General features: G+C 35.2%; 2 protein-coding genes across 5 annotated transcripts in view; one reads left to right on the top strand and one right to left on the bottom strand.

The window, feature by feature from the left end:
• The window catches only part of UBA6 (ubiquitin like modifier activating enzyme 6), an 84,585-nt gene extending 82,017 nt beyond the window's left edge, over positions 1-2,568 (top strand). For both annotated transcript variants that reach the window (XM_045989132.1, XM_045989140.1), the window contains one exon: positions 1,532-2,568. In XM_045989132.1, the coding sequence (XP_045845088.1) occupies positions 1,532-1,667 (136 nt within the window). In that variant the 3' untranslated portion in view covers positions 1,668-2,568. The remainder of the gene's footprint in view (positions 1-1,531) is intronic.
• The window catches only part of STAP1 (signal transducing adaptor family member 1), a 77,681-nt gene that overhangs the window by 17,768 nt on the left and 45,030 nt on the right, over positions 1-14,883 (bottom strand). The window contains exon 10 of one of the 3 annotated variants that reach the window (XM_045989189.1): positions 3,669-4,058. The exons of 1 other annotated variant lie outside the window; for it this stretch is intronic. In XM_045989189.1, coding sequence (XP_045845145.1) covers positions 4,027-4,058 — 32 coding nt within the window. In that variant the 3' untranslated portion in view covers positions 3,669-4,026. Of the gene's footprint in view, positions 1-3,668; positions 4,062-14,883 lie in introns of those variants that run through there. One more of the 3 variants, XM_045989183.1, reaches the window with a different exon arrangement.

Raw genomic sequence — 14,883 nt, forward strand, 5'->3', positions numbered from 1 at the left:
AAGTACCCATTAAGTGGCTAGATGAGCTTGGCTTCAGAAAGACCTGGATTCACATATCCAGCTACTTCTTTTGTCACATTGACTAGCTTACTGAACTGTTTTGAAACTCAGTTTTCTGTCCACAGATAGGAATGATTGTGCCATAACTATTGAGCATTAAAATAATAGTAAAGATTAGTAGTGTAATAGCAACTGAGAGGTAGCCCATAAATGTTACTCCTATTAATATTTTTCATTATATGTCTTTATCAAGTAACCTGTACCCTCAAGGAATTCACAGTCTGTTGTGACAAAGGGACATGTTAATCATTAAAATGTAATTGAATAATTAATATAATAAATGTTTTTACAGACTGCCTTAGGCACTATTAACTGAGACCTTCCCTGTAGGTAGATTTCATTTGAGCTACCTTTGAAAAAGGATATCAGGCAGAAACAACAGTTTATGCAAAAGCATATAGCTAATAACGAGCATGCATGATCTGTTTGGGAAATCAGTATTTTGGAAGAACTTAAGAATGAGGTGATAAGAATAAATGGTAGAAAGAATAACAAGTTATAAATGGGATGAATTTCTTTGTAAAATGGAAAGAGCTATTATTAAGGTTTAAATAGATCACATAGTTCAGAGCCTGCCATGAGATAGGTACATGGCATATGATATATAACATTATTAGGCAAGAAAATAAAATCACATTTATATTTTAAAAGGATCTTGGCAGCAGAGTAGATTGGAGGTAGGAGGCAGTGGGCTCGAGGCTAATCTACTAATCTAAGGATATACAGATAATAACTTGATTTAAGGCAGTTATCAATGACAGGGATACCTGGGTGGCTCAGTCGGTTAAGCATCTGCCTTCAGCTCAGGTCATGATCCCAGGGTTCTGGGATCAAGCCCCACATCAGCCTCCCTGCCCAGCAGAGTCTGCTTCTCCCTCTGCGTACCACTCCCCCTGCTTGTGCCCGCTCTTGCTCGCTCTCTGTCTCTCTCTGGCAAATAAAATAAAATCTTAAAAAAAAAAAAAGACCATATCAGTGACGATAGCAATAGCAAAGTGGTTTTTTAGTGAATGGGATATAAGAGAAAGGTAAAACTTAGTGTCTTTCACTGTGATTTGCTTGTATTTGAAGATTTAAATCTAGTTTGCTTTTTACTCTTTACGTAGAAATGCTTGAGAAGAATTTATGATGCCTTCACACTTTAGGGAAGTGTGAGGATTATTCGTTTTTAAAAAACATTGCTTACATTTTGGATTTGTGGGTGGGAGGGATTGTCTTTTAACAAATGGTCTGTATCCTTTACCAATACTATTAGTAGTCCAGACTGATTCACTGTTAGATAAATGAATGTCTTGAGTTTAGAGCTTTTAGTAAAGAAAAATTATAATATATGAAAGCAGATGGATTATTAGATTTAAAAATAAATATAAAGTCTAGGCACACAGGTCTGGAATCTCTGGGCAGCATTAAACAGCAAATCTCTCATTTTATAGAATTTACCAAATTATTTGTCGTTGATTATCTTTCTTAGAATGCATAAACTTGTGAAACCTTCTACTGAAAAGAAATATGTGGATCTTACTATATCATTTGCTCCAGACACTGATGGAGATGAAGATTTGCCTGGACCTCCAGTAAGATACTATTTTAGTCATGACACTGATTAACAGAAGTTGTCTTAAATTTACTCCAGGACTACTTGATTTTGGAAAGATTGCATTTAATTCAGGAATGAAAAAAATCAATTCATAATACTGTGGATTTCTCTCTGATGAAGCCTTAATTTAAGGGAAACATCAGTAGAAAACTACAGTGGAGAATTTTAAAGCATTTTGGAATATAATCTGTACTTGTCTAGTGCTTCATATGTGGATATGATCACAAGCAATTTTGAACTGGACTGACGTTTTATAATGCTTAGAAAAAATTTGTGTATTAGCATCTCTGGATGAAAAAAAGGAAAAAAGTATGTATCCATCACCAGAAGAGAGAAAAGATTGAGAAATTGAAAAGTAACAAATGCAACTATCCAAAAAGTTTAATCTTTTGTGAATTTTGTTGTTCACTATTTGAGACCCAATTTTTCTACACAAATAGTGTTTGGCACTCCACACCTCTTATAATTAGGCTTTTGAGTTTAACACCAGTGAGAAGAGGAGAGATGGTAGCAGTAAATGAAGAGCAGCCATTTTAAATGTACATACAGTTACAGTTTACTGTCCTGCTAATTTAACTGGCGTTTGTTAATATCACTATCTCCCAAAAATCAGGATCTCTGTTGATAGCAACAGTGTTGTAACCCATGAGCAGTGGGTCAGATGACACATGTTAACTTGTATTAAATGTTAACAGTATTATATGAACTCTGACAACCTTCTTAGAGGATCCATGAATGTGAACAGCTAAATGTGGCTAATCATTTGATTCTTCAATATGCCTTCTAATGTAGCTGTTTTATTTATTTGGAACTCTAAACCTGATTGTCATAGTATATAAGACTAAAAGGTTTTGTAAAGGGAGTGTCCTTAGAAGTAGATGAAAACTAGAAATTAAAAGAAATCATTACTAGTTGAGTCTTGTTTTTTTTTTTTCCAGCAACCTAATGGATAGAAAAATAAAATTATTTTAAAGGGAAACATACTATTTTATTCTGCATTCCCAGAAAGGGAATTGACAAAGATAAAAATTTATTTTTTTAGGTCTTTATTGATAGAAACTTTCTGTTTTCTGATAGGAAATATTACAGAAAATTCATACAAATGCTTTCATTAAAATGATGTGAAATGTACTCAACACTGTAAATTTGGTAAAAACAGCACATATTTTATTTCTAAGGCTGTCATGCATTCTAAAGCTATTGGCATTTTGTAACCACAGGAATTCACTTCCCTCTAGCTGCTTTTAGTCTGATCTGTTGAGGCCATTAGTAGGTACTTTGATAAACTCAAGACTAGATTTACATCAGTATTACTCCTATTTGGTATCTTTTTATACTCCCTACTTAACTTCCCTCTTATTTCACTTATAAATAGTTAAAATTACTTTGTCAGCCAACTGTACTGTTTCATTCTTTTGTAAAAGTATAATCCAATTGGGAAAATTCTATTTGGGAGTGGAAGGTGAATTTGTATGAATAAAAAAAAAGATACTCTGCATTGGAGGCAAAGATAGATGGACGGGATGAATTTAAAGGAAATGGATACCCTTGAAATAAGTAATGTTTATTCAAGTATAATGTTTAAAATTGAATTCAAGAACATCAGAGTTCTATGTCTTGGAACTCTTAATGCTAGCAATAATAAAAGGACTTTTCTATAAGAACCTTTTCCCAAAACATTTTCACTTTGCTTTGTATGATAGTAACTGATGTTTTCCAGGTACCCATTCAGTAATCCTCAACTGTGATCTAATAGCTTGCTTATATTTTATCTAAATCTCCATATCTTTGCAGAAGTAAATTTGGAACCATGCTATCAGTTCTTATTTATAGTGATCAGTGCTTTAATAGACAAAACCAACAAGGATTAAGTTCATTTTGTCATTAAACCTAAAACCATTTTATCATTGCCTTTTTTTTCCCCCAGTAGGTAATGGTAATTGCCATTAATAATCTCTGTTCAGTTCTACTAAGCTGGAAAGCCAGGATGTGAAGTTAATGACAATTTTTTTTTTCATTATCTTTTATTTCTGTACCATGAGATCACTTTTGGTGAAAATACTAGGTGCAAAAATTATTTAATGACAATTTTTTTTTCAGTATCTGTTTTATTTCTGTACCATGAGATCATTTTTGGTGAAAATACTAGGTGCAAAAATTATTTGATTTTGTATGGTACCACTGAGTGATTTTTTACTTATTAAAAATAAATCAAGAAATTTGACAGTATCTTTGTAAATCCTATTCCATGGTTGACTCCAGAGATTCCAACTTTGCTGTTCATTTTGTGAGTAATGTTTCTTTGGTGTTTTCTGATTTTCAAGTTTTGCAGTCATGCAGATGTAACAGCCACTGAGTGTAGAGGAACATTACTTAAAAGTGCTTCTGGCTTCTGGAAATTCTGCTAAAACAATTGAAAAACGGTGACTGTGTAAAACCATATATATTTAGGGGTGGGGGGATTTTTATTTTATTTTCAGTAGGCTTCACATCCAGTGTGGGGCTTGAACTCACAACCCTGAGACCAAGAGTCACATGCTATACCGACTGAGCCAACCAGGCACCCTTAAAGTATAATCCTTTTTAGAGTTCAAAACTTTTTTGATACTCGTCAGTAATTTCCTCTAAATTGTCCCAAAGCTAGAACTTAGAAATAGATATATATCTTCGTTTTTATTTTTTGTCTATTATAACACTCCCTGGTGATGCCAATGACAAGGCATAAAAGTCAGCAATGTTTAGAGTCCACTTTTTTAATAATTTATAATTAGTAAAATGAAGACAGAAAATGGTTCTTCTGAGATCTTAAGGAAAAATCTCTTGACCTAATAATTCAATTATAATGAACAAAAATTAAAATTACAAAAATTATTGTGATTATAAGTAAATAATCATTTTGTATACAGTCAGTAGGTATGGGTTTAACTATTTTATTTTCAACAAATCCAAACCGGGGTGAGGAAGTTGAAATCATGAGGATTAGAGTAATTAATAGGTAATTTTTGGTGTTCATTTTTCTCTTGCCATTTCTTAGCTTTGTTTTTTAACTTGGGAAATATATATGTATATACAAAAGAGTATATAGAATATAAATACACAGTTTAAGAATTAATTTTTTTTTAAGATTTTATTTATTTATTTGACAGAGAGAGATCACAAGTAGGCAGAGAGGCAGGCAGAGAGAGTGAGAGGGAAGCAGGCTCCCCGCCGAGCAGAGAGCCCGATGCGGGACTCGATCCCAGGACCCTGAGATCACGACCCGAGCCAAAGGCAGCGGCTTAAACCACTGAGCCACCCAGGCGCCCCAAGAATTAATTTTAAAGTAAGGGTTGTATAACCACCTGTCAAATTAATAGAACGTTGGCAGCAGCCCAGAAATGTACCTTGTAGTCCCTTCTCAGTCGCCACCAGCTTCCCTACACATATCCTCTAGCAATAGCACTATCTTAACTTTTGTGACAATTCTTTGTTTTTATTTATAATGTTAACCACCTATCATGTACTTTACTAATATAGTTTACTTTTTTTTGGTTTCTGAACTTGATGTAAATGGAATCAGACTGTATTTTTTTGTGTGTGGTTGCTGCTTTCTTCAGCATGAGAATCATCTGTGTTGTTGCTCATAGTCACACTTTATCCATCATTATATAGTTTACTTTTACATTAACATACCACAATTTATTTATTCATTCTATTGACTATGGGATGTTTTTAGTTTGGGACAGTCACTGTTTTTCATTGAACATACTGTATGTATTTCCTAATGCAACTGAGGTATATAACTAGGAATGGAATTACTTGGTTGTAGGTATTCACATCTTTAATTTTACTGGACAATAATAGAGTATTGCCTTAGCAGTAGAGATAGCCTGTATGTCCACACCTTGCTTGACACTGGTATTAACATATTTTTTTTTTAATTCTGTGACTCTGGTGCACATGCAGTTGTATGTCATTGAACTTTTACTCTGTATTTCCCTAACTGCAAGTGAAATTGAACACCATATTCTAAGTTTTTTGGCCACTTATACTTTCTTTCTTTGCAAAATGTCTTCTCAGTTCTTTTTCCCATTTTTCTGTTGTGTTAGTCTTTTTCCTCATTACTTTGTAAATCCTGTTTTTAGTTAGCTATAAATTTCCAAATATCTTCTCCTGTTCTGACTTGCCCTTCCCCCTCTTTATGATGTTCTTTGCTAAAAAGCGTTTCTCATTGGTTAGGTGCTAAAAGGTATCACTCTTTTGTTTTAAGGTTAGTATATTTTGGGAGTTGCCTAAAATATTGTACTCTATCCAAGGTCATGAATGTACTTCCCTATATATTGTCTTCTAAAGGCTTTAGCTTTGCCTTTCACATTTTCGGTTTTCAGTTCATGAGGAATTAATTTTGTGTATGCTTGGAAGTGCCTCACCACTATTTATTGAATTATGAAATATGTCCTTTTACTGAAGTATGTTCTTTTTTGCATTGCCACTCTTCTACATTACCGCCAAAGTCATATATCCATTTATGTTTTTATCTCTGAATTTTTTGTTTCTTCTTTCCTATTCCTGTGCTAGTCTGGTATTTTCATCACTGTAACTGATGTATAGTTTTTTATATTGGGCAGAACAAATCCTCCCAACTTACTGTTCTATAAGAGTATCTTGGTTATTCTTAGCCCATTGTGTTTTCAGTTCTCCAATTTCTAATTAGAAATATGCAAATTTTGTCACTCTTGCAGTTTCCAGTTATCTTGCTAAAATTTTTAATCTTTTATTTACCTGAACATGAAAAGCATTATTTTATTATGTGTCTTTAATCCCAAATCTGGAACTCTCCTGTGGGCCTCTTTTTATTTTTCTTTTGTTTCAGCTAATCATTATCTTACATCATTTCTAAACATAGAGTTTAGATTTTAGGTGTTCTTTTTAACCCAGTTTGATGATCTCTACCTTTTAACTGAAACACCTAGACCATGTACATTTAATGTAATTGCTGATATATTTAGGTTTAATTCTGACATTTTATTTTATGGGGTTTGGTTTGATTTTCTTGGTTTTCTTTTGTTTTTTTGTTTTGTTTGTATTTGTTTTTGTTTAGCCAGTTCTATGATTCTTTGTCTCTATTTTCTGGCCTTTTAAAAAATTTCTGTGTAGTTTTTTTGTTCCATATGTGCCGGTTACTAATATTATATCTTAACTCTAGATACCCTTTCGTATTCTGGAACTTTGCAAACTGCATTTCTCTTTTGCCATTTGGCTTCCTTTACGTTCCATAAATAGATGGCACTAAGAGGAGGACTGGGAAGCTGGCAAAAGGGAAAAGAGATTTTTACCCTTGCCATTTGCTTCCTGACATTGTCAGCATCACCTCAATAGAGGCTTTTTCTTCCAGTAGTCTCTGGTTGGTTCTTAGGCTCTAGCTTTTCTCTGGCACTCTGCAGGCTATCTCTTCTAGGGTTCCAGGTTCTAATAAGGTCACCCTTTTCCCTTTAATAGCTGTGTCCCTTGCTGTTGTTTCCCCAAATCTGTTTAACCAATTCTTTATGTTAAACTCTTTCTTTTAATATACATGATATGGTTTCTCTTTTCCTAAGCTATGCACACTTTTTTTCTCTTTTCTAGTTCAGTGCCTTTTGTCTTTTGATGATTACCCTGTGTTACAGTTTGCACATTCAGGTTAAACCAGACGAAATTTAATCATTATCTTTACTTTGGTGATGATAGTTTTCAAAAAATGGCCACGACAATATTTCCAGTCTCACATGCTCTTCTAGAATCTTGCAACCTCCTCAAACCCTCATAAGAGACCGTCTGTTTTCATTCTCCTTTAAACCTGAACAAGAATTTATGATTGCCCTAACTAATATAACAAAGTGCCTCATATGTAACTACAACTTTTCAGGTTAAGTCACAAAAGGCTATATGGCTTCTACTTGGCGCTCTCCCTAATGGAAAGCTCACCCTTGGATTCTAGACATCATGTCACAAGGAAGCCTAAAGTAACCCACATGGAGAAACTGAGGTCCCCACCCTGCAGCCAGCATCAGGTGTCCGACATGAATAAGGACGTTCAGCTGATTCCAACTCCCGAAGTTAATGGAGCATAGACAAACCATCCTTTCTGTCCTGCCAAATTCTTGACCCACAGAATCCATGAGCATGCATGGTTTATGCTAGTAAATTTGGGGGATTATTTGTTACACAGTTGTTATGTTATAATAACTAACTACTCTAATTCCTGGTTTGGCTAGGAATGATCATGTATTTTATTTCTGTTACTACTTTAATTCTGTTGTCATTTACATAAATGTCTTTTAATTCTGTTATTTTGTTTATGAAGTCAGTGTTTGTATTTACCCATATACATATTTCACCTTCTTTACTCTTTATTCTTCTTTTGTATCTCAGGCTTACCATCTCGGCTGAATTTCTTCCTACCTGAAATGCTTTAGAATTTCACTTTGTGGAAGTACACTGGTGGCTTACTTGCTTATGATTTCTTTGTCTGAAAATAAATTTGCCCTCATTCTGCAAAGATACTTTTGCTGAAAGTAAAATTTTAAGTTGGCCTTCATTATCTTTCATTGGAGATAATTTTTCTACTCTCTTCAAACTTCCCCTGTTGCTATTGAGTCAATTATCAGGCAGATTAAACATTCCAGCTTTAAAAGAAATATCTATCTGCTTTCATTTTACAAAGTTTATTATATGTCTGGATATGGATTTCTTTTATCAGTCTTGTTTGGGATTTGTTCAGCTCTTTGAATCTAGATTTGGGTCTTTTCTTAATTCTAAGAAAGTCTCGATACTTCTCCTTCATATATTGCCTCTTTCCCCATTCTCTTCTGTTGGGGGTTCTCATTAAACACAGAGGACTTGGGGCACCTGGGTGGCCCCGTGGGTTAAGCCTCTGCCTTCAGTGCAGGCATGATCTCAGGGTCCTGGGATCGAGCCCCACATCGGGCTCTCTGCTCAGTGGAGAGTCTGCTCCCCCTCTCTCTCTGCCTGCCTCTCTGCCTACTTTTGATATCTCTCTCTCCCTCTCTCTGTTAAATAAATAAAATATTTTAAAAAACGCAGAGGAGTTACTCTGCCTTCTGTGTTTAAAACCCTCTTTTCTGTATTGGCCAGTTCTTTTTGTCTCTTCATGCTTTATTTCTGCATCATTTCTCCTGCCCATATTCTAGTTTACTTCATCTATTTTTTTATGTTATAGCCATCTGTTTTGTGTTTTTAATTTTGGCTGCATTTTTCAGTCCTTGAAGTTCTGTTTAGTTCTTTAAAAAAAAAAAAACCCTGCTAGATTACTTTTTATAATTTTCTAACCCCTGCAGAACTTTTCTAATGTCTATTATTTACACTGTAGGGCCATCTTATGGTCTTTGTCTGCCAGTTTCAATTTCTGCAGTTTTTGTGGCTCTTTTTCTATTGTTTCTCCCAGCTCACTTTGTTGATGGTCCTCTTTTAGATTCTCCTCCTTGGCCAGACCCTCAAGTGTTTCTGTGTCCCTCGTCCATTCTTTTTCATTTTATTGCTGTGAACGACATTGCCTCATCATCTTCAAGAGTCTATTTTTTTAAGTATTCTATATTAAGCCCTTTATTCTCATAGAATGCAAGAATTCACCCTTAACATTTTAAGATTGTTGCAGTTTGGAGCTCTTCAGTATCTTAGTTATCAATATTTGGACTTAATCGTAAGGCCCTTTAGAATATGAGATAGAGGGGCGCCTAGGTGGTTCAGTGGGTTAAAGCCTCTGCCTTCGGCTCAGGTCATGATCCCAGGGTCCTGGGATCGAGCCCCACATCGGGCTCTCTGCTCCACGGGGAGCCTGCTTCCTCCTCTCTCTCTGCCTGCCTCTCTGCCTAGTTGTGATTTCTCTCTGTCAAATAAATAAAATATTTAAAAAAAAAAAGAATATGAGATAGATTTGATAGATCTTTTGTAATCTTTGCATCAGTGAATCACTTGATATCACAGTAGATTTTAAAGAAATAGTTTGCATACTTGATTGTATATAACAGACTTTTTCATGTGTGATAAAAAGGCAGATTTCTGGATCAATAATCCCCAGAAATTAACTCTCTAAGTCTGAGAGAGGCTTAGAATTCTGCATACTTTCAGGCATCCCATACAATTCATTAAGTTGGTTTGCTAGGACTGCTACAATACCACAGACTAAGTGGCTTAAACAACAGAAGTTTATTTCTTATGAATTTTGGAGGCTAAGCCTGATCAAGATGTCAATAGAGTTGATTTTTTTTTTTTTTGAGGCCTCATTAGCTTATACATGGTCGTCATCTCCCTCTGTCTCACATTGTCTTCTGTGTATGTGTGTCATGATTTCCTCTTCCTTTCAAGACATATCTATATAAATTGTTGGAGCTGAGAGGACCTTAGGAATCTAACCTAACTCAATTTTTTTCAGATGAACCAAAGAAGCCAAATAAAACAACCAAATAATTAGAACCAGGAGTAGAATATAAGCAAGCCATACCTTTTGACTCTTACTTGATTGCAAAAGTGATTCTCAAATTTGATGACCATCAAAATCAATTTAGAAGCTTGTTTTTCAAGAAAAAAATTAATGAAAATATATTTAATTCAGTAGATCTAGTGTGGGGCTAAGGAATTAGTATTTTTAAGGAATTCTGTGTGATTAAAGTCAGTCTGCTACTGTGTTGTACTTGTGAAATGGGTGATCATATACCCTTTTATCATCTTTGTAGATTTAATGTTTTTACAAAAGTATGGGTTGATTTTAAACTAGCGAAATGACATCAGGGAAAACATGGAAATTGATCATGTTTTCCCTGATGTCATTTCGCTAGTCATTTTTATTTATTTCCAGTAAGAGAAAATGGCATAGTTTTTCTGTTAGAAAAGAGCTTCTAGTACATTTCATGTCTCTGATTTCTAACTAGATATTAGAATGATTTATATTTGATAAATTCATCAAATCAGATTTCACCAAAAGCTACTGAGGCTTTTTTGGCATTGCTAGAATTTAGGAGAATCTGCTGTGGAAAATTGTGTAGAGGGAAATGCATTTAACTGAAGCCTAAGAAAATAAAAAATTCATTTAGAAAGGACCATATGTTTCCAACTTCTATCATTACATAAAATGTATATATCTGCGAGTTACCCTCACAGCCATATTCTGTGGTTTCCCCTATTGATTAGAATAATCAAGATAAATAATATCAATAATTAAGATAATGAAATTAAACAATGTTTAATTTTGCTATTGAGGTAAGCAACTTGATCAGGAAAATAGAGGTAATTTTCTTTACCAGCAAGATTTTCCTTTTAAAAAATAAGTTATCAAGATACATAAAGCTAGTTTTCCTATTTTACTTTCATGCAACATACAGATTTTTCTCCTGTCTTTCTCTCCTCCCTTCTTTGGTGGTTTCTTAGCCTAAAAATTGTGAGTAGAAATGCTTAATTAAATAAAGAACCGGTATCAAGGCACAGGGCAGTTCTTTATTTTTAAATGTGAATGGTTTTCCCGTTGTACTTAGAACATTGGTGGTGTGTTTAAGAAATGTTAGTTAATTAAATAATGAATATTCATATGCTTTTTAAATTTTTATTTTATTCTTTTTGTGATTTGGCTCCTAAGAAATTTTCTCTAGGGAACATTTTTTTTCTTCCTGACTAGCTTTTAGTACCAGTTTCCAACCCTACCATATTTTAAAGTGGCTTTTGGTTTTGTTGGTTGGTTGGTTGGTTGGTTGGTTGGTTGGTTGGTTGAAGATTTTATTTTTAAAGTAATCTCTATACCCAGTGTGGGGCTTGAACTCACAACCCCAAGACTGAGTCGCATGCTCTACTTACTGAGCCAGCCAGGCACCCCAAAAGTGGCTTCTATTTAAACTGCTGAGTTCTGAAGTTGAGAAAAATAAACTGAGGAAATATCTTTGTTTTGGTTCTGTCTTTGTTTTTCCTTTTGGTGTTGAAGAAAAAGCTGAATGCTGACATGGGTTAACATCAAGGATCAAAGAGAAAAAAAATCTCATTTTCTTTTTGATAGTATGTTTTTGGAAACACTTTAATTTTCTCCAAGTTTCCAGATTTTAAACCTTAACATTCTCTACAACTTCTGTTTCCTAACTCAAGGCAAAATAAAGCTAAGGGCTCCCAATCCCCACTGTGCCCAATCAGCTATGGAGTCCAAACTCCCTAAAACAATTGTATGTTTCCCCAACGTTTCCTTGAAGCTTAAGCACTATTTGTCAAGATGGGTTTTGGTGTTTTGTAATTTTGGGGTTTTCTTAAGTCCTTTCTCCACTATCATGTACTCTTCCAGTTTACTCTTCCATCCTCTTTCTGCTTTTCAAAGAAAATGTATTACTCTGCAGAAGAGAGTCTGATTATTTGAAGTCTCTCTCCATGTGATCATGTAATTCTGTCTGTCACTTCCTCACTCTTAATAAGGGAATCTGAAGTGCAGGGAGGCTGAATAATGTGTTTCTGATCACAAAGCAAAGTGAAACAGTTCAGCCAGCAGAGCAATAGTAATCTGGTTGTATCTAAAAGCATTGACATTTTACCTGAACAGCCAGTTTTCGGTTATTTCTTTCCATGCTCCTCCCACCGCCGCCACCCCCCTTCGCCCCGACTTCTGGCCCTGCTCTGAGGATGGCTCCATCTGTCGGTGCTGCACCAGAGCGATAGAGGACAGCATAAGCACCTAACACCCCCAAAGAAAGCTCATCCTGGCCAGAGAACCTGGGAAAAGTGGACCCTAAAGAATGGATGGGTGGGGTTTGGCAGGGAGAAGGGCTGGAATTCCTACTAGTTTTTTCTTTCTCTTCTTTTAATGTCTTTTCTTCCAAGGGCAGTCCCAGTCTCCACAGAACTGTGTGGTGGCACAGGTGGCTAAAACTCTTTTAAGAAACCTCATCTTTGGAAGACCAGGAAAAGGACCTTTATTTTTTAAAGATTTTATTTATTTATTTGACTTAACCTTTGGCTTAACCCACTGACCCACCCAGGCACCCCAAAAAGGACCTTTGACAGCAGAAGAGTGGGGGAAATCCTGGAGAGGTGAGAGAACTGAAAAAGCATCCCCTAGTTCTGTGTATGAAGTGCCTTAAGTTCCAGGCTTACCTCTAAGCTGTGCACGCACAGAATATGTAAAACATAATGAAGGCTTTGAGAAGTAAAAACTATTGAGCTATATAAGGTATATATAGTTTATCTATATACATAGTTTATTGTATATATGAATAGTTTATAACTAAACTATAAACAACTGCCTAAGTCCTAGGTCAATTCCTGATACATACATGCTTTGGACAGACCCAAACAAACATAACAAAGGCTTTGAAAACTGAACTGATACTGGAACTTCTTCCCACAAAGAGTAAGGCAGACAGAACTGGTTCAATCTAATCAGAATGATTGTCTGCTTTAAAATATTAAAAAAAAAATCTCCAGGGGCACCTGGGTGGCTCAGTTTGGTTTAGTGTCAGACTCTTGATTTCACTCAGATTGTGAGTTCAAGCCTTGCCTCTGTGGGTGCTGGGTCTGGACCCTGCTTAAGATTCTCCATCTCCCTCTCCCTCTGCCCTCCCCACCCAACCCCCCTCTCAAAAAAAAGAAAAAAAAATGCAGAAGACCCACCTAAGCGAGGCCCAAACTCCCAACCGAAAGAAATAGGAAAGGATAAGGTGCTGGTGTGGAGGGGGGGGGGGGGGGGGGGCAATGAATATCTGTTTACAAATATATAGCGCCGGAGATGTGAATCACTGAGGTTTTTAAAAAGGCTTCAGAAGTAAACATGGGTTTGGATTCCAACTTCATTTACTGCTTGTGTTTCTGACCTAACTTCTTTAGCCATATGTGAAAACTACTTAGGTGGTAATTATATGAATCATCTCATTTTTATTTCTCTCAATCTTATAAGGAAAGTAATTATCCTTGTTTTATGACGATTCATATAATCATGGCAGTTCACACAATGCCTATCACAGAGTAAAGGTACAGTCACCCAGGATCTAGTTACTTGCAATGGTCCTTTCCTATTTCTAAACGTGACAGTTTTCTTCTAGGAAGAAGGGAGGATTGCTTCCTCCTTCCCTAATGTTTTGCTTATTCATTCATTGATCTCTTCTGCCACTGTCCAGCTTCCATTCTGTGCCAGGCTCTAGGCCAGAAGACTACATTAAGGACTTAGGGGAAAAAAAAAAAAAAGAACCAGTTCCTTAAATTCACTCAAGAAAAAATAGATAATCTGAATTGTCCGACATCTATTAAAGAAATTGAAATCATAGTTAAAAACCTTCACCAAAGAAATCTTCAGGTCCATATGGCTCATTGGGTGAATTTTACCAAGTATTGAAGTAAGAAGAAGTACCAGTTCTACAACATATTTTCCACACCACAGAAGAAGGAATGCCTCCCAGCTCTTTTTTTAATGGCACCATTACATTAATACCAAAACCAGACAAAAGGAAACTTTCTCAATCTGATAAATCATCTTTTTAAAACCTATAGCCAATATTATACTTATTAGTGAAAGATGAAATATTTTGTCCTTTAAAACTGGAAGCAAAGAATCACTGCGTGGCTCAGTCAGTTAAGTGTCTGCCTTCAGCTTAGGTCATGATCCCAGAGTCCTGGGATCAAGTTCCACTTTGCGTTCCTTGCTTAGCAGGGAGCCTGCTTCTCCTTCTAGCTGCCTCTCCCCCTTGCTTGTGCTCTCCCATCTCTCTGACAAATAAGTAAACTCTTAGAAAAAAAAAAAAAATGACAAGGAATCTAAAAAAAAAAAAAGAAGCTTTTAGAAATGAATGAAAGTCTAGCAAATAGAATCTTGGAATTATAAGATCAATAAATAAAAAGTGTATTTCTATATATTATGAAAAATTGGAATCCAAAATGTTAAAAACTGCCATTTACAATAGCACCAAAAATTAAATACAATTAATCTAACAAAATTTGTTTAGAATCTATATGCTGGAAACTATAAAGAACTGTAAAAGAAATGTTTAAAAAAATGAATTGGAAGGATATTTTATTCCTGAATTGGAAGATAATGCTATCAAGATGCCAGTTCTCACTAAACTCATCTTAAAGCTTCAACAAAATCCAAATCAAAACGCTGGAGGATTTTTCTATAAGTACCATGCTACTTCTAAAACTTATACTAAAAGGCAGAGAAACTAGATTGGTCCAAACAATTTTGAAAAGAACAACAAAGTTGGATTTATATCTTGATTTCAAAAACTACTATA

Source organism: Meles meles, chromosome 2 (assembly GCF_922984935.1).
Source record: "Meles meles chromosome 2, mMelMel3.1 paternal haplotype, whole genome shotgun sequence".
Taxonomy (NCBI): Eukaryota; Metazoa; Chordata; class Mammalia; order Carnivora; family Mustelidae; genus Meles; species Meles meles.